Here is a 25224-nt window from a genome sequence, read left to right as displayed (position 1 = left end):
TAAATGTGTGCCTAGGGGATGCTTTCTAACTGTGTGGGGGTTGTATTCACTGGATGAACACAGAGACCTGTGTTCCTAAATAGAAGAAACACAGGATCCCTGTGTTCATCACTGACAGAACAGCGGTCTGCCGTGTTTACATCGGCAGACCACCGTTCTGTCTCCATGGGGAGCGATCGCGGATGCCCGGCGGATATATAATGATGTAAACCCAAACTCAAGTGCAGCGCTCATAAAAAAAAACAAAACAAAACTCCTATCGGTCCAATTAACGTGTCTATAGTAGAATGGAACCCCATCATGAATTGTAAATGAAATATTCCTCATATAATGTTTTTTTTTTTTTTTTTTTTGGCTGGAGGAGATTTTATACAACACACTCCATGCTCCCACATCAGTGCCTAGGTCAGAGGCATACCGGAACAGTATGACTTTCAAAGGAAGAAATCCTAGAACCCTTGAAATTGATTGGCTCAAGTCCTGGATATATAATGTTGCCACCTCACTCCACCATATATATCGGCAGCCACAGAGGAGAATGTGCATGGAAAAATGAGAACGTTACATATAGTATAAAATCAACGGTATACAATGGTTATTAAAAAAAGAAATACTACTTGCATGTATAAAAGCATAGACAGCGCTGTGCAAATCCAATTCCCCGGGGAATACACAGTTGCTTCCAGATTCTGTAATACGTGGAGATGTCACGAGCACTAGCTCAGCCATAAATGTTGCTTCAAAACTGACCTTGGCACTGGTGTGGGAACACAGTGTGTTGTGTTTTTCACCTGAAATATTTTTTTTACATTATATAAAGATTATTTAATTTACAATTCACGCTGGAGTTCCATTGTTTGCAAAGACTTTCTATTATAGACACATATACATGACCGATAAAGGTTTTGTTTGTTTTATGAGTGTTGTACTTGAGTTTAGGTTTATTTGATATTACCATTTTGAATCTAATGGTGAGCTAGCTGCTGGCTAGGCAATTTTATTTATAAAGTGAAATACACTGCGTAATGATGTAACCAAATTCTTTCAACCATGTTTTGATCCATGTGCTACAATCCATGAGCTGCTTGGTGGGTATGGATGTGCTACTAAATGTGGCATAGCAGGTAATTTGTTGAGCTATAGTTATACTATCTTCCAATTTACATTTTGTCATAGGACAATATGCAGGTTTGCATGCATGGTATTGTGATACTTTTTCTGATTTCCAGTGTGAAACTTTTCAGGAGAATAATGCCCCATGTATTTCTCTAGATCGGGGGTGTCCAACCTTTGGCCTTCCTGGGCCACATTGGAAGAAAAGGAATTGCCTTGGGCCATGCAAATATACTAACAATAAGCTGATGAGCAGAAAAAGTGGGGCAGATCACAAGTTAATGATCACCGATTTAATGTGCCTATCAGAGAAATCATAATCAATTTTCTTGAAATATTTTTTATTACTAAAGTAAAGGAGGGCAACATAAAACTAGTGGGACATTTTGTTTTTCATGAACTAATGCATCAGTATCTGGTTTAAAGTATGTAGTAGCAATTTTCACTGAATTCTCAAAGTGCTCATCAGATATTTTTGTTCTAATTTTGCCCTATGTGTGCTTCATTCTTGAAAATAGTTGTTCACAAATATGAATGCTGCTGAAAACTGATGATATGAATAAGGTGTGACTGTGAAAAGTGGGATATTTTTCTTTGGGAAGATAAAATGTATAAAAGTCTAGTAAAGAGACACTGTAAAATTTTTCCTTTGGCTGCATGTGTTTGCTAAGTGTTAACTCATTTTTCCAAATAATCCCCCAAAACCTACCAACATTTTTAGGTACATTTACAATTTTGTGTTGGGCCACATTCTGCAGCCCAAGAGGGCTATGGTTAGACACCCCTGATTTACATGCTCAATATTTGTTGGATTTCATATCCATGAAGAAAAATCTGTCCAGATTTTTAGAAGAGCAGTGTAGGTTCAGTTACTTATAGCACCCAGAGATTATTTTTTTAATGGAAATCTGTACTGAGGTACTATAGAGAGGTGGAGGGATTGTGCCCTTGCTGATCCCTCCTGTAAATGCTTGTTGTCTGGCTGCTGATTTAGGGATTTCTGTATCTTCCAAGTATTAGTCCTGGGACAGGCATGCAGATCTGGGGTGCTGACTGCACCCTTTCTAATCTACATGTCTGTATCAAAAATGACATCGAAAGGAGTTAAGCCGGAGACAGCCAACCATTTTTATGAGCTGTCAGCACACTGCATATTTTTCTCTGTAGCAGTTTTGATGAACTTTTTGGCTACAGCATAGGAAGATCTGGTTTAGTATGGGTTAAAGCATCTTTGATCTCATCTTTACTTTTTCACTATATTGATTTTGTTTTTACTTGATTCTGCATAAGTTTATTATATTAACCTATCTTGGAGTTATTAATAGTAAAAATAAATTAAACTTTGTGCTTTTTGAATTTACTTCATAAAATTACCATAAATCAAATTGCTCAATTACTGTTTAAAATGTGTCAAATTATAAAGCTAAATTCAAGAATAGTGTATAATTGTGAACTAAAAAGACAGAGTTCCTGCGAGCTACCTCTCAATACCAGATTTTTAAAATGCCGCAAACACTTCTCATAAAAAGTGTAAATAATCTAAAATATAAAACTGTGTTGCGCAGAATAAAAATCTATTCTATAAGATAAATATCTTCAATAAATAAACTGGTGCATATACAACTGGTATATGCACCAGTTTATTTATTGAAGATATTTATCTTATATAATAGATTTTTATTCTGTGCAACACAGTTTTATATTTTAGTGTATAATTGTGAATATTTTTTTTCTTATTTGTTCATTTTTCTTTGTTAATCTATACATCGCATGCTTTCCCTAACCTTTTTAAAGATTGTTCATCTAATGGCTCCTTTGTCTTTTGGTTTCAGGGCAAGAACTTGTCTTTCGTTCTTAGCATTGGCCTTTTGGTCGCCTGGGGAGCTGTATTGCTGGGTGTGCGCTTTTACTGGATGGGAAACACGCCGCCAAGTTTCTCGAACTCTGACAACCCAGCTGCGGACTGTGAAAATCTGCTCACACGTACTCTGACCTTCCTATACTTGCCAACTAAGAACCTGTGGCTGCTTTTTTGCCCTGACACACTCAGCTTTGATTGGTCAATGGATGCTGTGCCTCTGATTAAATCACTCATTGACTGGAGGAATATACACACTGTGGCCTTTTACATTTTACTCTTCCTTCTTGCCTACACAAGTCTCAAGAGCTCGGGTATAAAAAGAGAATGCAATGGGAAAGTGTTCATGAATGGCAAGCAGAATACTAATGGCCATAGCTGTCACTCAGATTTAGAATACAAGACAACAGAGCAGAGGACTAGCATTGTATCAAAACTTGAAAATGGTGTAAAAAACCATATCAACCATGGATTGCAACTTCCTTCTACAGAAAACATAGTTGTTTTAGCTTTATCACTATTGATAGTTCCCTTTGTGCCCGCTAGTAATCTATTTTTCTACGTTGGCTTTGTTATTGCAGAGCGTGTACTCTATATTCCTAGTATGGGATTCTGTTTACTAATAACCATGGGGGCCAGAGCTCTTTATATTAAGGCCCAAAAAAACGTTCTCAAAAGCCTCGTATTTTGTGCCGCCGCTTCATTAATTGTTTTTTACGGACTGAAAACTGCTGTTAGAAATGGGGATTGGAAGAACGAAGAAATGCTTTACAGATCAGGAATACAAGTAAATCCGGCTAAAGGTAACACTTTTCTTTTTTTTGCTTAATAGTTTTCTTTGTATTCTGTTAAGAAATATTTTTTTTTTTTTTTTTTTTGCCTTATGACATTTTGTTCTCCTAAATGGGAATTGTATGTCCTGGAGGATCTTTATTTCTCGGCTTCCATATTGTGCCCTGACTTTTGCGTGTCTAGTCTGTTGAGTAACATATTGTATGTCCTTGTAGCCTCATTAAGTTTGTTTAAACAAATGACTGAAAGATGAGTGGCGGGTTTAATGCCTGTTTAGATAGCTTTTCACACTGTTCTGCACATACAATACAGTATTGAAATGCAAGCTTCCAAATCTCCAATTTACAACTGCATTATCTATATAGAGTGCTAACATATAGTATTTAACATTTACTGGAGATATCTTTCTCTTTTGTGCTCCTACTTCATTATTAAGTCACAAAGCATGACTAAAGCAGATATTGTAGTTCATTGCTTATGCAACATCAGACAAACTAGAGAGTAGAAATGTGCATAGTTTTACAGTCTCTGGAGCGGTTTCCATGCTGAACCCCAGAAAGTAACAAAATGTATACCCCCCCCTTCTCTCTCTCCTTTCCCCCCATATGTTTCTACCTGATACAGGATATTAAAATGCATTTTGTTTAAGGGATGAGAAGACTGAAATGACCTTTTCCCATGATCCCATGACAGCCACCCACTGGTCCTCCTCTGTTCAGTGCTGGAGTGTGAATGGGCCCCCCTATATCATCATACATAGTTCAGGGCCAATGCTGACCACTCTTTATGATGTTAGCGACAGGGGTGGCTACAAGACTATCCTGCATCAAAGCTACAATTACTCTTTTCCACACTCCTTATTCTACTACCAGCTTTACAAGATAACAGTTGTAATAATTTGGAGGTTGGACGAAAGGTTTAATGTAGTATGATACTTTAGTTGGCTAAATAGTACATTTTTGTAGACATCAGACCAAAGAAAAGGACAGCTGAGGAGCTGAGGAGGAATGAGAGGCCTTTCAAATGATGCAAAAATGAATAATATGGGACATTTACCTTTTTGTTATTTCTGGGCTTAATATGAAAAGTGTTCATTATCTAGTACTGTTGACTACTAATCAGCAGATAGTGTTCAGAACTCCACACAATTGGTGTCATCATTCTACCTCCTTAATGATTATTTTGGCTTTGTGGTTATAGCAGATGACTGACCTCTGTTTTAAGGTGTAACATTAGAGGCTTCCTAGTGGTTGGTATGTTTGTACACTGCAAGGCTGTATGCAGGAAGCTGCAACATCCCTACACTGGGAAACTGGTAAAGCTAAACTCCATGTACATAGCTCAACACACAAGTTGTTTTGCAAAATGTTTGTGGTTTTGTCCATCCAGTTTTAAATAGCCATAATAAAGAAAATATGTAAATTCACATTATGCATTACCTTCACCGCCTACCCAAATTTATCTGAACAGTTAGGCCATCCGTAGATTATTAGAATCCCGACTGGTTCAGCTCCATCTATGGCTAGCCTTGGGCCCATGTTGATTTTATTTAAACCATAGCAATATTGAAAGGAGCAGCAGAGCAAAAACAGATTGAGAGTCCAAGATAATTTTAATTGTTGGGTAAATAAGTTATAAGAATAGCCAACGTACTTCTGGGGCAACACACTCCCCCTTCATCAGGGACAAAACATGCACAGAGAAAATCAAATCTATACTGTCTCTAGATGAAAGTTCTCCTTACAAAGTAGCAACAGACAGTTGCTGAGCAGAAATCGATGACTAGATTTTGGACATACTCATCTATTTATGGATTGGCGCTCCTTTATGTATTTCTTGGTTTGAACAAAATTAACTGCAACATGGGCCTAATTGTTTAGATGTGCTTGGGTAGCATGTGATATACATATTTTCTTCTTTTTGATTGTTTTGAAAAATATTTTTTCTTTATAGTAAATATGAAATATTGCTTGTTCAGAAGTTGTGGTGTTCTTTTGTGCTGACAAACAGATCTCCGGTCTCTTTCACAAATTCAGTTTTAACAATGTTCACAATTTCAGCTGTGTTGAAAGAAGTCAGGTAAAGCGGTTGTAAACCTAAAAAAAAAAAAAAAAAAAAAAAAACCCTGCAAGACAAAGGCATAATGAGCTAGTCTGCATCGCATACTAGCTCATTATGAATTACTTACCTTAGAACGAAGCCCCGACACGGACCCCCGGACACCGCTGTGGGAGCTGACATGATCCCTCTGCGTCTCTTCCGGGTTCTGCGGCTCCGGCGCTGTGATTGGCCGGAGCCACGATGACGTCACTCCTGCGCGCATGCTCATTTTCTGGCAAGCTCCCGGCAAGGAAAGCTGAAGGTCCCACCGGAACTTCAGAGCGCATGCGCCGCTTGCGTGAGCGGCTGCATGCAGTGCAAATATCTCCTAAACCAGCACGGTATTAATTGTACCTACAGGTAAGCCTTATTATAGGCTTACCTGTAGTTAAAAGTGGAAACCGGCACGGTACGGCAGTTAAAAGTGGAAACCGGCACGGTACGGCAAGGTATTAATTGTACCTACAGGTAAGCCTTATTATAGGCTTACCTGTAGTTAAAAGTGGAAAAAAGCTGTATACTACCGCTTTAACCACTTTACCACCGGAGGATTTTGCTGTCTTCCGTCCAGGCCACTTTTTGCGATTCGGCGCTGTGCAACTTCAACTGACAATTGTGCGGTCGTGCGACGCCATACCCAAACGAAATTTACGTCCTTTTTTTCCCACAAACAGAGCTTTCTTTTGGTGGTATTTGATCACCTGTGCGATTTTTACTTTTTGCGCTATAAACAAAAAAAGAGCATTTATTTTGAAAAAATAATAATATTTTTAACATTTTTTTATATGAAATTCCCCCCAAAAAAGATGTAAAAACCAATTTTTTAAAAAATTTTTGGCCAATTTGTTTTCTGCTACCTATGTTTGGTAAAAAAAATCACAATAAGCGTATTTTGATTGGTTTGCGCAAAAGTTATTGCGTTTACTAACAAAGGGAAAGATTTCTGTCATTTTTGGTGTTTTTTTTTAACGCGTAATGGCGGCGATCTGCGATTTTTTTTTTGTGGGACTGCGACATTGCGGCGGACAGATCGGACCCTTGACTGACATTTTTGACACTTTTGGGGTTACCAGTGACATTACTGCAGTAATCAGTGCTATATATATGCACTGTTACTGTAAAAATGACACTGGCAGGGAAGGGGTTAATTTTATTGGAGAGGGAGGGGTTAATGTATGCCTGGTGCTTACTGACGTGTAGGGGGGGAGGTGACTGAGTGAGTCATGGACAGATCGGATGTCCAGCTATGCTGAACAGTCCGATCTGTCACTCCCTGTCACTATGGAGATCCGCCCGCTTGTGTTTACACAGGCGGGCGGATCTCCACACTAGATCCCCGGCGATCGGGGCAGAGCAGCGGCGATCGCCGCTGCTCCTCCCCTGGCCCGACTCCCGCTGTGAATGAAAACAGCGGGAGCGAGCCTCCGGCGGCGCGCAAGCGCCGCCCAGAAGGGGGAGTGTCTGACGACGTTAATACTACGTCGTCAGACGATAACGAACCACTTTGCCGCAGTACTATTACCGTACTCGGTCGGCAAGTGGTTAATGTGTATTTTTTTGTGTAAATAAAATAACCTTGACCCAAAACCATTGTAATTTTGAGGTTCACTTTTCTTTATATAAAGTAATATCTAAGCTATTGATAAGATAGTGAGAGACTGTAACATGGTCAAAAACGTTGCAAATATTTGAATAATGTATGGTCAATTCAGCTTTGTTGTATAAGGAATAAAGTACATCCTTCTAGAAAATAACAATATCAGGATACTCATATAAAGGTCTGTGACCTTTGTATATGTATCACCTTGCTTTTTTTAACAATTTGGTCACTGGATTCCTTGGGCACCCTGACATTCCTAAAATGTCTAGTAGTGTGTAAATCATCTTGTACATCTGGAAGAATTGATCAAGTATTTGTTTTTGCATTAAGAAATACAGTACATTTAATAGTTTACGGTTTTATACCTATGAAATGAAACCGTTGATTAAGGAGGCTACTTTACGCACTGTTTTGGTATTTTTAGTAAACCATCTCATATGTGACACTCAAGGTGTAATCTTTTTTTTTTTTTTTTTAATTTTCTTCCATTTTTCCAAAATACAATTTTACAATCACACAATGTATAACTTGTTGAGTTTGTTCCGATAAGAGATTATGCAGGAAATAATTAAACATGTTTTGAGCTTGTATAGTGTAAAACATTATACAAGAAAAATAAATGCTTATGTGCATTGGCATAGTAGGAGACAGTTGAGTTTAGAAAAAAAGCAGGGGGAGAAGAAAAGGGAGCAAAAAGGATGGGGAAAGAGAGCACAGAAGTGAGGTTGACTAGTTAGTCTATTATGTAATTCAGAAGAGAAATGCAGGAGATCGGCAATTGATTCCTTATCTTACAGTGCATCACCATATTTAGTGTACCAGCGTTCCCAAGGGATCCATTGGTTGGCGAATTTGGAATGTGAGGATTTCCCAGGTAACATTAGAAACTCTTATGTGTAGTGGGTTTGCACTAGGGCTACAACATCTGTAATTGTTGGGATATGACTCCTCTTCCAATTTGGTTAGTTTTTGTGGTGTCAGATACCATCTTAGGAATATTTTTTGGGTTAATTCCCATAATGCTGTACAACGAGTGTCTTTGTAATGTAGGGCTGATTGCCATTGTTTTTCAGTAAATTGTATATGTATGTCTGTTTCCCATTCTCTGAGGGTCCTAGATTTATGGAATGCTCTTTTTCTTTTTCTTTTTTTTGTAATATTGAGTAAATGAGGGAGGTCCCTTTTGGATTTTGTGCTGTTTATGAAGAAGTAATTCCATATGTCAGTAGGCAAAGCTCCTTCTAGATTAGGATAGGAAGAGGGACTGTGTTAAATTCTATAGTAAGTAAGAATTCTTTGCTGGGTGCTTTGAATTGTTCTTGCTGGTGTGTGAATGTTTTGTGGTGCATTATGTTACGAAGTTCAGAAGTGAAATGTGCTTGGTCTGTTAACCAGCTTGGTATATTTATGTCAGGAGTTAGTAGATGAAGAGTTTTGAGAGGTATAAGAAGGGCCTTGGTGTGAAGATGCATCCATTTAGAGTGGTATAGTGTTTTCCAAGCTTTAACAGAGGCTTAAATAATTGGGGAATAGTATGAGACAAGGAGAGTTGGCGACTGTGCTGAATACCCAGTGTTTGAGGTTGTTACCAGGGATCATAGTGGATTCCATATCCCCCCCATAGTGTAGTAGGGGTTGGAGACACCCAATCTTTCATTTGCGAAAGTATAGTGACTAAGTGGTAGTCTTTAAGATCAGTAAAGCCAGCGCCACCGACCATCCTATGTTTTATGAGCCTAACGTGACTACATCTACCTTTTTTCCCTTGCCAAACATAGTGGCATAGAATGTATTGGAGGTAGATATGTGGGAGTGGTAAGGGTAGTGTGCAAAAAATATATAATAGTCCTTGGTGGGATCAGCATTATAAAAGCTGCTGATCGGCCTAACCATGAGATCTCAAATTTGGATACTTTTGAAGTCTCTTGAAGGAGCATGTGTCTAGCTCAGGGATCCTCAAACTACAGGCCCTCCAGCTGTTGAGGAATTACATGTCCCATGAGGCATTGTAAAACTCTGACATTCACAGACATGACTAGGCATGATGGGAATTGTAGTTCCTCAACAACTGGTGGACCATAGTTTGAAGACCCCTGGTCCAGCTTCTATATAGTTGTTATCGAATAGTGCTTTTGTGAAATTGGTGAGTGTGATCCCTAAGTATGTGATACCTGTATCAGTCCATGGGTATGGATATAGGCCTAATATAAAGCGTTTATTTTCATTAACTTTGTAATTTGAAATAGTTAAATCTCTGTAGGACCGATTGTACCGAAGCCAAGGAAGAGAATGGATTTGTAATCATCAGAATCACATCATCGGCAAATAAATTCATTTTGTGTTCTGTACTGACAATTCAAAATCCATGGATGTTTCTGTTAGATCTCACATGCTATGCTAAGGGCTCCATCAAGAAGCTGAATATAAGTGATGATAGGGGGCATCCTTGTCTGGTTCTGGTTATTTATGTTAAATGGTTTAGAGAGCATCTCTGAGGTGTAGACTTGGGCTGAGGGGAACGAATATAATGCCATGATAGCTGAAAAGATGTGTCGCTCGTAGGTAAGCCCAGTGTACTCTGGCAAACGCCTTCTCTGCATCTAGAGTTAGAAGCAGAGAAGGCCTTCGAGTGCTCTCGGCATCATTTATAATGTTGATAAGTCTACTAGTGGCATGAAATCTTTGTCGACCTTTGGTAAAGCCAGACTGGTCCTGATTTATAAGTACAGACATGATATCAACTAGTCTAGATGCTATTAGTTTTGCATAGATTTTTGTATCGATGTTGAGTAATATCCTTTGATTCTTAGGGCCATGGCTTTCCCTGCTTTGTTGCCGGTGGAATAGTAATTAGCTTTGAATTTTTTCTGTGCTTTTTCAAAGGATTCTAAAAGGAGAGCCCTTAATTTTGGTCTATGGTGTAATAGTTGTGCCTTTAGAGATGGGTTAGTATTGATTTGGTCTTTGTTTTCAAAATCTTTATTGGCATTTGTGAGGGTTTCTAGGCGCTGTGATCTACTCCTGTTTTCTCTACCACTCAGTTTAATAATAATCCCTCTGATATACGCCTTATGTGCGTTCCAGAGGGTGGTATTGTCAGAGGTGGTTCCGTTGTTCAGTTCAAAATTCTTCAAGTTTTTCACGAATGTGAGAAGAATATTGGGGGGAATGGAGGATTGATGCACTGGCTCTCCATATCCTTGTAGAGGGGCTTGATGGCACTGTATCATTGGTGATGGAAATGGGCGCGTGGTCAGACAACGTAATTGTGGATATTGAAAAGTCTGAGATGGTGGGTAGAATCCACTTGTCAACCAGGAAATAGTCAATTCGGGTATATGTGTTGTGGGAGTGAGAAAAGAGTAATCACGTTCGGTAGTACGGTGACATCTCCATACATCATACAAATCATTGTTCCTTATGAAAGTCCCCATTGGGGAGGGGAGCCTGGTTGTACGTGAGGAGGTGTCCATTAGAATGTCTGGTACACTTTTGAAGTCGCCACATATAATGAGGTGGCCTTGGTGGAACCTATACATTTTTTCCATCAGCTTATTCAAGAATCTGATTTGTCCGGAATTAGGGGCGTATAGATTTACAATGATACATCTGGAATTGATCATGAGAGTGAGATATCTGACTTCAGTATCTGATAAACAATTATGGACTGTGAAGGTGATAGTGTTTGTGAACGCTATTAAAACCCCGTTCTTTTTGGTAGGGCCTGAGGCGTTCTAGATATGTGTAAAGATTTTGTTAGTACATTGGGGTTCTTCGTGGCTTTAAAATGCGTTTTTGTATGCAAAGTACTTTACAATGAAAATCATGTGCTGTACACCAAAGGGATGCTCTTTTTGCAGGGTGATTTAGTCCCTTGATGTTGAGTGAAAGGAACTTCGGCATCTTGGAGGGTATGAAAGGTGTAGTTGTGTAAGTGCATTTGTTACTCACAGTTGGATGATATTGAGAGACCAGGCGACTTGGAACTATGATCGACAGTGCTTCAGGTGTTGAAATCACTGGAGAAATATTGAAAGGAGAATGTCTTGGAGATTCTCTTGTGCTCACAGGGTAGGAGTTGCAGATAAGTGAGAAAGTGTTACTTGCGAAAAAATTCTGTTGCTGATGCGGCAGTCCACCTGCCCAGGCAGGGAGCCAAACGTCGTCTATACCAACAAGAAGAGAAAAATAAATAAAAGAAGAGAAAAACGAAACACAAAAAAAAAAAAAAATAACTTGATACTAGCCGCTGCTGAGCAAACTTGGGTGTAAGTTTGTGAAACTAATTGCATCGAGCATAGTGCCGAACCGGAAAGTATACCTGTGGTTAATTTCTACTTGGGTAACACTTATTTTGGTGCAGATAGACGATTACTAGCTTGGTAGCTCCCAGAAGCAGGCAGATTGTTTCCCTTTTATTTAGGTTGTGAGGATGTAGGCGGATCCGGTATGATTCCCCATGTGTGCAATAATTGGAGACCTTCTTCTTTTGTTTTGGTGGGGAAAACCTTCTGATCTTGTGGTTGTTGTGGTTGTTGAGAGGTTTAGGAATAGCGAGAGATCCGCATATAGTTGAAATCTGCCATATGGGGCTGGGAGTTGACCCAGGTGTCTTACCTTCGCTAAAAATTGAACTTTTGTATGAAAGAAATTAATTCTCATTAGGATATTGCGTGGGACCTTTTCAGGTAAGTGAAGAGGTTTAGGGAGACGATGCATGCGATCGATAATAGTTCCCATGGGTGAAAGCTCCGTGAGAAGTGTTGTGATTAATTTTTTAGCGTAGCTATTAAGATCTGGTGGAAGGATGTTCTCCGGAATGCCTCTTATTTTCACATTGTTACGGCCGCGAGACCTATCTTTTGGATCCGCCATCTTGGCCTTCTGTATCTTGTATGCTGTTGTGTGCATCGATAAGGTCATTCACTTTTTATCTCGCCTCTCCTATTTGTTCTCAATATGGTGTATACTCTCTTTCCCATGGAGTGCATCTCTGGGAATTAAGTGAACATGGAGGAAATGCCATTATGTAGGGAAGATTGGAGAGAAATTAGCATTTCTTTCATTGTGGTGTCTAACACCGGTTGGTTAGATGTAGGGAATGCTGCAATGGATGAAGGATGGGCTGATTGCATTGGAATACCCTCCTTTACAAGGCTCACTTAGTTTCCCTGGAAATCTGAATCCAGGCGCATCCTTGACTTGGCGGGACTGCTGCTGGTCCATGAGGTTGAGGATGAAGGAGGAGGGATGGAAGGTTTCACTTTGGGTTGATATATCTAATGCATCTGCATTAAGATCTGTGTAGGCGCTACCATTTTCAATTGCAGGGCAGCGGGCGCCATCTTGAAGATCTCTCCTCTGCGGCTGGGAGTAGAATGCCATCAGTTTCATAGGCTGGTGTTATGCTTTCTTTTTGCGGGCTCTGCCGGGGAAGTTGTCCTGGATGCTGGTATCCTCAGCTGGTAGGAGAGCCTCCTACAGAACAGCGTTATTGCTGTGGATCTCCGGTTGGCACTGGAGCTGGGGAATCAATCGTTCATCTTACTAGGCGGCTACTCATGCCCCCAAGGTGAAACCTTTTTATTACTTTCAGTATTCATGTTTACTGCAACTTTGGTTTACTCTTTACACCATAATAGAAGGTGATAATGATTTCATTAAATGTTGCTTTCTTCAGACTCTGTGTATAATAGCAGAATGTGTTAATCCCAACATTACAAATTAGAAAAACATTTAAACAAGCAGAGTAATTAGTGTACCTCCTGGCAATATTTGTTCATTAACACAGGGATTGTTTTATGTGATTATATATACTATTGATCTGAAAGTCTGTAGATCTGTAGGGAAAGTCTGTAGATGAGTTCCTAATTTTTGAAATGCCAATTTATAAAGGAGAAGCATGGCCAAAGCTTTTATGGTCCTGTGGATCACAAAAGCCTGTTGTCTGCTGACATCGCTCAGCTGGTCAAGAGTCAGGAAAGATCCTGATCATATGGTCGGGATCCACCCACATGCCTGAACCAGCAGCAATGCTGCTGCCACCTAGGTGAGTATACTTGTTTGTTCTTTTTTAAATTCCAAACTTCTCTTGTCATTTTTTTTATTAAGTGCATGAAAAGCCAAAACTTTCTTCTTTTTCATTGACGGACACAGCTCCTGATTCTTCTTAACCATTGGGTCATACTGCCCTCTACAGGAGTAGGACACTAGGAAGGAAAAAGCTTGACTACACCAATGGGCAGTCTCAGGGGGTATACACCCACTCTCAGCTATAGGCACTCAGTTTTTTTTTCTGCCTAGTCAGAAGTAAGGACCTAGTTCCTTGCTGGGATCTCTGGTTCTGGCAATTTTTTTCCTTTTTAAAGAAAAAAATTTTTTTCCTATTTTTTTTTATTTTGTTCCTGTGAGAATCTACATTCAACTACCAGACTGGGCGACAGAATGGATAATCTAGATCCAGAGGGTCCCCCCAGTCTGGCCAGCAAGCGCGCTCAGCTCTGCACTAGGTCAGCCACGACATAGCTCCACTGGACAGGGGCTGGCCTGCGAGTTAACTGTCTAGCAAGGGCACATTAGAACTGGCCTCGGTCACAGTGTTCCTCCTGACCAACAGCCCCCACATTCCAATGGAGCGGGGGTCTGTCAGGAGCAGTGCCCACCCTGTTCCTGGTATGGTAAGTAGCTGTCCTGCCTCTACCCTTGGAGGGTTTTGGGGTGGACATGGGCCCATCCCTGGGATGGTGGGACCCCCGGTTTCCCCCCCTCCCAGCCCCTTTAGAAATGTTGGTGGTCACTGTGGGTCTTCCGCTGCCATTATTGTGTAGGGCACCTGCCCTTTTACGTGCTGCGGGACCATCAGGGTACCCTGCCTGCACATCCACTTCACGTTGGGTGGCCCCCTTTTAAGGGGGCTATTTCCCGTTATGTGGGCCTCTATGGAGGGGCTCTGAGGGCGACCCCCTTTTTTTTTTCTGTGGGGTCCAGTAGGTGGTCCATTTGTGGGGCCCTGGTTGGCGGGATCGCAGTCTACTACCCTCTCCTGATTGATTTGTATTTGTGCATTTGGTTGTCCAAAACACACTCTTGTGGTCCCTAAGTGTTTTGCTATGTGGTATCCTTATGAGGATTCCCTGCTTAAGGGGAGGACAGTCCCTCCTGTAGTGGACTCGCCGGTTTCCAGGTTGAATAAATCTACGTTAATCCTGTTTGACGAGTCCCTGGCTTTTAACCACTTTGCGTCTGCTCACAGTAATACTACTGCGGCAGAGTGGTTCGTTATCGTCTGACGACGTAGTATTAACGTCGTCAGACACTCCCCCTTCTGGGCGGCGCTTGCGCGCCGCCGGAGGCTCGCTCCTGCTGTTTTCATTCACAGCGGGAGTCGGGCCAGGGGAGGAGCAGCGGCGATCGCCGCTGCTCTTACCCGATCGCCGGGGATCGAGTCTGGAGATCCGCCCGCTGTGTGTAAACACAGCGGGCGGATCTCCATAGTGACAGGGAGTGACAGATCGGACTGTTCAGCATAGCTGGACATCCGATCTGTCCATGACTCACACAGTCACCTCCCCCCCTACAAGTCGTCAGTAAGCACCAGGCATACATTAACCCCTCCCTCTCCAATAAAATTAACCCCTTCCCTGCCAGTGTCATTTTTACAGTAACAGTGCATATATATAGCACTGATTACTGCAGTAATGTCACTGGTACCCCCAAAAGTGTCAAAAATGTCAGTCAGGGGTCTGATCTGTCTGCCGCAATGTTGCAGTCCCGCAAAAAAAATCGCAGATCGCCGCCATTGCGCGTTAAAATAAAAAACACCAAAAATGACAGAAATCTTTCCCTTTGTTAGTAAACGCAATAACTTTTGCGCAAACCAATCAAAATACGCTTATTGCGATTTTTTTTTTTCCAAACATAGGTAGCAGAAAACAAATTGGCCAAAAATTTTTTTAAAAAATTGGTTTTTACATCTTTTTTGGGGGGAATTTCATATAAAAAAATGTTAAAAATATTGTTATTTTTTCAAAATAAACGCTCTTTTTTTGTTTATAGCGCAAAAAGTAAAAATAGCACAGGTGATCAAATACCACCAAAAGAAAGCTCTGTTTGTGGGAAAAAAAGGACGTAAATTTCGTTTGGGTACGGCGTCGCACGACCGCGCAATTGTCAGTTGAAGTCGCACAGCGCTGAATCGCAAAAAGTGGCCTGGACGGAAGACAGCAAAATCCTCCGGTGGTAAATTGGTTAAAGAACTGGCTAATAGGAAAGCGGAGGCTCTGGCCTGCCATATGTTCACTGTGGCTGGTTCGGCACTTAGGCTGGTATTTATTATGGTCCGGGACCTGAAGGGGGAGCAGTCTCCCCCCTGCTTTTGCGGAGCTGGCGGATCTGTTGTTCTAGGTGTTGCAGTTTGTCTGAGATGCCTCTTTGGATGCAGCTGTGGTCCTTCGGTGTATTATTTGGCTAAAATGCTGGTCTGCAGGCCAGACTTCTAAGAAGGCCTTATCTGATCTTCCTTTTGTGAGGGATTGCCTGTTTGGAGCTTCCATGGATGACATCAATAAGGGTCTCAAAGGGGTGAAGAGTACTCTTCTTCCGCAGGCTACCAATGGCAAGTAGCCCTGTCGTACACGTGGACCATTGTTTTCGGTTCATAAGAGGCCTTTTCGTCCCTCAGGGTCTCAAGACAAGGGATCAAAGCACTTCAGGGCCTTCCTTGGAGGTTCAAAGCGGACCTGCTCTGACAAGCCAGGATCGGGCTCTTCCAGATCTGCAGACAAGTCTTCTTCTGCATAAAGGAAGCCCTCATTCATATCTGGGTGGGTGGACGCCTTCGCTGGTTTCCGGACCCGTGGACCTCCCCAGTTCAGGACAAGTGAGTCCACAAAGTCATTCAATCAGGCTGCAGATCGAGTTTCGGTCTTATACCCCATAAAGATTCTTACCCTCGCACCTGCACTTGTCCCCAGACCGCTTATGGGGTCTCTTTGGGGCTGTGCAAGACTTGTTACTTCAAGGACTGATTGTCCCGGTTCCGAATTCTGAACATTGTTGAGGGTTTTACTCAAACCTGTTTCCATGAAGGAAGGCAAGGTATGCCCAAATCTGGCCCTCAAAGCGCTAAACTGCTTTGTGCGGATCACAAAAGTTCAGAATGGAGTCCATTCACACGGTAGTGGCGTCCCAATACCAGGGGATTTTCTTGCTTCTATCAACATCAAGGATGCTTACCTTCAAATTACAATATGTGCCAGTCACCAGTGCTTCCTCTGCTAGCCGTGGGCGAGGAGCATTATCAGTTTGGGGCGTTACCCTTTGGTCTCGCCTCCGCTCCACAAAAGTGTTGGCCCCGGTGCTAGCATTGTTGTGTCAGCCGGGGATCGCGGTACTGGGGTACCTGAACAAGCTTTTTCTGTGAGCTGAGTCTCTGACTGCTCTGATGGACAAATTGGAGATTACTCTGCGAACTCTGAGGGGGGTTCAATTGTATTCTGAACCTCCAGTGTGCTCTGGTTCCGTCCACCAAGTTGGACTATCTGGGTCTGACTCTGGACTCAGCCTCAGCCAGAGTGTTCCTTGCTCTGTTTCATCAGTTGTGTCTCCGGTGGGTTACTACCAAGGTAGACCTGTTGGCCTCTCGCCTCAACATGAAGGTACAGAGGTTTGTGGCATTGTCTCGGGATCCTCTGGCTGACGCCACAGACACACTAGTGGCTCTTCGGGGGTCAATATCATCTGATTTACGCCTTCCCCTCCTCTCAAACTTCTGCCAAGACTCCTGCGCAAGATCGAGGCGGAAGGGATTCCGGTCGTTCTAGAGGCTCCAGACTGGCTTCGCCAGTCTTGGTCTGCCAATCTGATAGCGCTGGTCGCTGATGTTTCTTGGAGACTTCCTCTCAGGGAAGATCTGCTGTCCCAAAGGTGAATCTTCCATCCTGCTTTACAGTGGCTGGTTTTATGGCTTGGCTGTTGAAAAACAGATGCTGAAGGATAAAGGCTTGTCTGAATCGGTGATTCCTATGCTGTTAAAGGCTAGAAAATCTACCTCTAGGATGATCCACCATCGCACTTGGAAGATTCACCCTCGCTCCTTTTCGGTGGCTCAGATCTTGGCTTTCCTCCAGCGGGAGGTTGAGCTACACCTGGCCTTGAGTACCATCAAGGGCCAGGTTTCGGCTTTGGCAGTTTTCTTTCAACATCCATTGGCCACACATTTCTCCAACGTAGCAGTCCCTGGCCTTGAGTACCATCAAGGACCAGGTTTTGACCTTGGGGGTTTTCTTCAACGTCCATTGGTCACACATTCCTTGGTGCATACTTTTCTCCAGAGAGTTCGACACTTGGCTCCTCCAGTGCGGTCTCCATTGCCACCGTGGGACCTCAATTTGGTGCTGTCAGTTCTCCAGAAACCTCCCTTCGAAAATAGTCAGGAGGTTCCCCTGCTTACGTTGTCCCAGGAAGTGGCCTTTTGGGTGGCTATTACATACAGGGTGACTATTGCAGGGTGTCGGAGCTGGCAGGCATTGTCTTGTCATTCACCTTACCTGGTGGTTCACAGTGATAAGGTGGTTCTTCATTCCTGTCTGTCGTTCCTTCAAAAGGTCATCTTTGCTTTCCATTTGAATGAAGACATTGTGTTGCCTTCCCTGTGTCCCAGACCTGAACATCCTAAGGAAATTGCTTTGCATTTCCTGGATGTGGTCCAGGCACTTAGAGTGTACCTGGCAGCTACGGAGTCTTTTAGGAAGTCAGGCTCACTATTTGTACTCATGGCCAGACCTCGAATAGTGTTGTCCCTTCTGCTGCGACCCTTTCCAGATGGATAGGACAGACGGTGATTCAGGCCAGTTCAATTGAGGGTCAGGTTCCTCCTTTTTATTCGGGCGCTTAGTGTTTCCTGGGCCTTCCATCATGAGGCATCGGTGATGCAGGTTGGCAAGGTGGCCACCTGGTTGTCTGTGCACATTTTTAAAATGTTTTTATAAAGTGGATGTGTTGGTATCTGCGGATGCTTCTTTTGGCCGCAAGGTTTTGCAGGCTGCTGTTTAGAGGGCCTGGTCCTCTTTGAGGTTGTATTGTTTTTTCCAGGTGAGCTCCAGTCTTTCTTGGTTGAGCTCCAGGTTACCTGGTTGGCTATGGTTTAGCTTTGGGAATTTTTTCTGCTGTTTTTCCCACCCCTCATGTTTAACACTGTTTTGGGACGTCCCAATGGTAAGAAGAATCAGGAGCTTTGTCCGTCAATGAATGAAAGAGAAAATGGGATTTTTGACTTACCGAAAAATACATTTCTCTGATGTTCATTGATGGACACAGCACCCACCCCTCTGTGGAGTTGGCTTCCTTCTGACACTGCTTGTTACAAAACAGAGTGCCTATAGCTAAAAGGGGGAGTATACCCCCTGGGACTTCCCATAGGCGTAGTCAAGCTTTTCCTGCCTAGTGTCCTACTTCTGTAGGTGGCAGTATAACCCAATGGTTTAAGAATAATCAGGAGCTGTGTTTAATCAATGAACATCAGAGAAATTAATTTTACTGTAAGTCAAAAATCCCATTATTTTATTTATTTTTTTAATAGTTTTGGTTAGAGTGAGGGAAATCTCATTTGAGTTAAATTTTCTGCCTGTGACTCGGAGAGTTTTCTTTCTACTTTGGGGCAAAAAATATTTAGAGAAAATTTCTCCAGAGTGAGTTGAATTCTCTGCTTAGATAATTTACACCAGAACAGGTGTCTCTGTTTGTGGATTAAGGGCTTGTTCACACCAGTTTAAGCTGCGGTTATCATCACTGATTAACATTGGTTCAACAGAGAGGCACATAGAAACTGGTGGTGTGTGTGTTGTGTAAGAATGTAGAATATCTGTTTTTTTGCGCAGCATGCTGGAGTATGAGATGCTTGAAACATGAGAGATGAGATGTTATTTTGTGACATTTAAATAAAATAAAAAATAAAAATAGAAGAAAGCAATGTTATACATTGAAAAAATGCATCACAACGCACTACATGACACACCCCAGCAGGCGTGCATTGTACCACAGCATGCTATGTGGGGGTGAATAAGCCAATACTTTTAGCTTTTGTTGTGGTGACACCTCCAAAATTTTGGATTTCCCCTCACTTTGGTGGTCGCCAGAACAAATAGAGGAGTGAATCTTTTCAGCAGGGACACATACAGCAACAAAAGCTTGATCAAGGGTTTTACTCCCTCTCTACTATCAAAAAAACTAAAAGAAAAATACTTGAAAGGAAAGTAGAGAAACCTGAAGGCTGTTCTGATTGCGGACTTCCTTTTAAAAAATGCAGGTTACCTGGCTGTCTTTGTCTTCAGTAATTATAAGTCACTGGCCTGGTACATACATGCAGCAAATATTGAAACTCCTGGATATGAATGACAGAATTTTTAGGAGGCGATGTTTACCTACCTCCTCCGTTTTTTTCCAATTTTTATTTAAAATAAGCTCATAGTTACTTTCCTGCCGAGTCTGCTTTCATCCCTGTTTTTTTATGATTTAAAGTGTGTGTTAAGCATGCAATTACTTCTGTTACATTTAATTAATTTAGTCACGCTAATGGGGGAGTTCAGCAAGGCAGAAATGGTCTGTCCAGAATTGTAATCCACTAAAACCAGAAAGTGTCATCTTTTTCACCATTCTTTAGTCAGTATAATGAAACTTTACTGGGTCACTGCACTTTGCACATTATCATTGTTCCTTGTACTGCTTTCATTGAGCCTGTTCCATAGGGAACATCGTCAAAGTCATACTGAATTTATAATTAAAATTTCCTTTACTCTCACGTCTTTCCCAACATTTAGCATTAAAGTGGTATTAAAACTGAATATATTGCGGCTTACAAGTTCTTCAATGTGATGGTTGCATTTGTTTTCTCTTTTTTTCTGCTTTTTTCCCCTTTATTTGTCCCTAGAGGTCCTGCCAGTAACACACTTCCTGTCTTAGTCTCCACTCTGGATGGAGGAGCAACAAAGACACCTTTAGGCAGCAGCATTGCCAGTCTGTAAGGAGGGTAGAGTTAAATGGACTAGCAGATTAGATGGACTTGACTAACAAATTAATGCTGAAGACCATGGAAATGACCTGCCATACAATATCATTACATTTAAGTTATGAAATTCCTTTACCCTCAAAAGTCAAGGGAGAAAATGGGGATCGTTGACAAATGATTACAGGATTTAAATGCTTGAGGTACACTCAAGCGCTTTTCTCCTTTGGACTAAGGGGTTTTTATCCCTTGCTACATACCAACTCTACTAACCTAAACAAATTTCATATACTTTTTTGTGATGGAAAACCTGTAAAACGCATTGAAGATTAACACACTCCAACCCCAGGGTCGAAATTGTCAGTTATATCATTTGAGATCTACATATCTATTTAGTACATCTAGACTAGAGAGTGAACGGCTAAGCACAAGCTCATGGCATCAGTAGTAGCCAAAAACGTGCTTGTTCTCATCAGCCAGCTCTCAATTGTAAAGTAACAGTGATCAGGGCAGCAATATATCTTTTACAGTGCTGGCTATGTGGTCCCCTCAACAGAACCCCCCCCCCCCCACACACACATACCCTTTTTGTGGTTAGGGGCTCCCACAAACTTCCGGGACCCCGATCTTCTCTGCAGTGAATAAAGACCGAAGGCAAGGATGATTTTGTCAACCCTGGTTTCAGAGCTGTTACTGGCCGAGACACAGCTAACCAAACTCAATCTGTGTTTAGTTAGCTGATTTTGAGGGGAAACATCAGGGTCTAATAGACTCCCAATGTCTCCAATGAAGAGTACCTATCCCCTACCTAGTGCTATCAGGTTTGTTAACCTCCTTGTAAAAGCAATAAAGTTAAGTAAAAAAAAAAAAAAATACTGTATTTTCTGGCGTATAAGACTACTTTTGAACCTCAAAAAAATCCCCCAAAAATGGGGGGGTCGTCTTATACGCAGAGTATAATATCTCCAAGGTAACCTAAGTATAAGTATCACCGGTAGATGAAAATTAGGGGGGGTCGTCTTATACGCCCAGTCGTCTTATACGCCGGAAAATATGGTATATATATATATATATATATATATATATATATATATATATGTGTGTATATGTATTAAGAAAATAAAATAAATGTAGCCCCTGTTCCCTACACACACACACAAGCGTAGAAATGGTGCGCATGTGAATGTATTACCACAATTGCACCACAAATATGAGGTATCGCCATGAACTTTGGAATGGGAACACTAATTCTGGCAGTTGACTCCAAACTGAAAGGATTTTAAAGCGCTGCTTCTGGAGATTTTTGGGTGCTGAATTGTTTTATGATGTCACAGGCACACACAATTTTAAGACTTGACATGTTTGGTAGCTATTTACTCAGTGCAACCCCATCTTTTATATATTACCAAAAAATTGGATATAATATTGTGTTTGTAAGCAATAAAATTATTATTTTTTTTTACCTCAAAATATGCGTTGGATAAACAGTTGCTCGCAAATATTGTGAAACATTTAAAAAATGTAACAAAAAATGTAATTTTATACCTGAAATGCGCATCTTTTTGATCGTCTTTTTGGTTATACTACAGACTGTAAAGCATTTCACTCACAATCAGCAGATTGCGGATGCAATGTCAAGATCTTGTAGATTCTGTCAGCTGTCTGCCCATACCTCCTGTATGGCCAGACAGTTACAGTTTGCACTACAGGAAGAAGCAATCAATGAATTACGAGAGTGCTCACAGCACCCTCACAATTCATTAAAGTGGTTGTAAACCCACATTTATAACTTGTACCTCTAGGTACGTCTATAATAAGGCTTACATATAGGTACTGTAAATATCTCCTAAACTTGCATGCGCTCAGAATAAACGGTCGCCCGTGCCGTTTCTTCAGAGCCCTGTGCCGTGACCAGCGGCATCCGTGCGCATGCGCGGGAGTGACATCACGCTGCTCTGGCCAGTAATACAGCCAGAGTCCGCAGACCCGAAAGTAAGACGGGCGAAGATGGATGCGGCCGCCAGGGAGGACAACACGGCTTTGTTTGCGGGTAAGTGTCACATAATGTGGTAGTATGCATTGCATACTACCACATTATGCTTTTACTTTGCAGGGAAGAAAAAAACGAAAAAAAAAAACTGAAGACTTTACTTCCTCTTTAAGAACTACAAGCCGTCTGCCGCAATAGTAGACAGTAGGGCTGCGCATCTTCACTTACCTCACGATTCGATTACGATTATTAGGGTCACGATTCGATACGATTCGATTACGCGATGCATCACGATGCATCACGATTACTATGGGGACCCTTTTCTAAAGGGGGTCTATGGTGACCCTACTCTAAAGGCGGATCTATGGGGACCCTTCTCTAAAGGGGGATATATGGGGACCCTGCTCTAAAGGAGATCTATGGGGAGCCTGGGCCTGTCCTAAAGGGGATCCAGGGGAACTGAGCTCTAAAGGGGGATCTATGGGGACCCTGCTCTAAAGGGGGATCTATGGAATAGATCCCCTTTAGTGCAGGGTCCCCATAGATCTCCCTATAGAGCAGGCCAGCATCCCCAGAGATCCCCCTTTAGTAGAGCAGGTCCCCCCATAGATCCCCTTTAGTAGAGCAGGTCCCCTCATAGATCCCCCTTTAGTAGAGCAGGTCCCCTCATAGATCCCCCTTTAGAGCAGGCCACATCAGGTTAGAAGAGTTACCTGATGCTAGTTGTAGTACCGTAGGCCCTGGTAAGGAGGAATGCTGGGCTCTGTAGTCCCCCTAGTTGTAGTACAGTAGGCCCTGGTAAGGAGGAATGCTGGGCTCTGTAGTCCCCCTAGCTGTAGTATAACAGGCTCTGGTAAGGAGGAATGTTGGGCTCTGTACAGAGCTACAGAGCCCAGCATTCCTCCTTACCATGGCCTGTTATACTACAACTAGGGGGACTACAGAGCCCAGCATTCCTCCTTACCAGGGCCTACTGTACTACAACTAGGGGGACTACAGAGCTTAGCATTCCTCCTTACCAGGGCCTACTGTATTACAACTAGGGGCACTACAGAGCCCAGCATTCCTCCTTACCAGGGCCTGTTATACAACAACTAGGGGGACTACAGAGTCTGTAGTAGTCCCCCTAGTTGTAGTATAACAGGCCCTGGTAAGGAGGAATGCTGGGCTCTGTAGTGCCCCTAGTTGTATTATAGCAGGCCCTGGTAAGGAGGAATGCTGGGCCCTGTAGTGCCCCGACTTTCCAGGAAGCAGAGCTGCAGCCAGTTGTGGATGAAGTAGCGGTAGGTGTATGGAGTAGGGCTCGGACAGGTCCTGGGTGATGAGCCTCATGTCGGGAATTTGGAGCTCGGACTAGTGCAGTGCATGGTACAGGCGGAAAGCAGGGCCTCCTCGCTCCCCTGTGGTCAACTCAGGCTGTCTGCCGAGAACCACACCGCTACCAGAAGTGTACCGAGCTGGGAAGGCCGCAACTTCGGGCGGCCGGGCTGTCAGAGCGGGTGGTCGGGCAGCAGCGTGCTAAGTGGGCGTGCCGTGTGTATCCCGGGGCCAGAGAGAGCACTGATAGCTCCGCTCTTCTCCTCTCCTCTCCCGCGCCGCGAGGAGGAGCTCCGTATCCCACAAGCCCGGCCTGCGCCGCCATGTCACTTCTGTCCCCACCCCCGGAAGTGACGTCATTAGGTAATCGATTATTCAACCACCCCGAATCGATGCAGAATCGCGAAGGGTCGCATCGCGATGCATCGATTCGGCGATTATATTCAGCAGCCCTAGTAGACAGTACTTGTAGTTTGTTTATGCATGGCTGTGCTGTTTTTGAATTCTGACAGCAGGTGCAGGGAGAGGACCCCCGTCCTCTGTCACAATGAGGGATTAGGGGGATGGTATAGGCAGGGGCTCTTTAGCATCATTCTACTCCCTAAATATGGGTGTAACATGCTACGCAGGTGAACTTATCTTTTAAAGGAAGTTAAAAAATAACAGACTTACTGGCTGCCTCACCGGGTGAAAAAAAAGACAAAGAAAAGCTTAAAATAACTCATGCAGAGACACCACAATTGGTAAACTGCAATGTATTAAGGGTTTGTTTTTTGGGGTTAATACCATTTTAATTTAAAAATAATTACATTTTTTTTTATAGACCCGTTATTGCAGTAGCCTCAAAGCTGCAGCACTTCCCAGTTTGTTTATGTCATTTGTGTCTGAACCAGCTGAGCATGCTATTGGGCAACTCGCCTGCATAGACTTTTATAGGCTGCCTGTTGATCCACCCATAAACCTAATGTACAGGAAGTCTATAAAAGTCTATGCAGCAGACTATTGCAAGCACAATACTGCACTCTGTTGGTTTGGAGGAAAAAGATAAAACAATGTGAAAGCACTAAAGAATTGCAATTGCACATGAGATCTACTTTTTTTTTAAAACTATAGATGCTGGGAAGATCCAGGTGAACTTTAGCTGAGTTTTAGAAAAATGAAACAATAGCTTTTCATATAAAGAATTAACTGGGGTGCAAGTGTTCGGATCAGTCCTTTTTAAATCTTTATCTCACATTTTTATTACTGTCAGTTTTTGTGTATTTCTGATACCAAGCTTCTAGTTAAAAGTAATGCTTCAGGTCACGTTGGCTTTTGGTATCCTTGGAACTAGAATCTTACATAAATCCCAGGCAAATATGTCGTTTCAGGCCAGAGACTTTAAAAGTATCCGGAAATCCCAATTTGTAAGTCTGCTGGATGTTGCTTGAAATACCTGGGAAATCAATCAGAGA

General features: G+C 42.4%; 1 protein-coding gene across 1 annotated transcript in view; it reads left to right on the top strand.

Annotated features, from left to right (window-relative positions):
• The window catches only part of TMTC2 (transmembrane O-mannosyltransferase targeting cadherins 2), a 445859-nt gene that overhangs the window by 228508 nt on the left and 192127 nt on the right, over positions 1 to 25224 (top strand). The window contains exon 3 of the mRNA XM_082255664.1: positions 2946 to 3774. Coding sequence (XP_082111790.1) covers positions 2946 to 3774 — 829 coding nt within the window. The remainder of the gene's footprint in view (positions 1 to 2945; positions 3775 to 25224) is intronic.

This window comes from Pelophylax lessonae, assembly GCF_965119305.1.
Source record: "Pelophylax lessonae genome assembly, chromosome: 4".
NCBI lineage: Eukaryota > Metazoa > Chordata > Amphibia > Anura > Ranidae > Pelophylax > Pelophylax lessonae.
The sequence above is the reverse complement of the archived record's forward strand: the minus strand, read 5'-3'. Positions and strand labels throughout refer to the sequence as shown.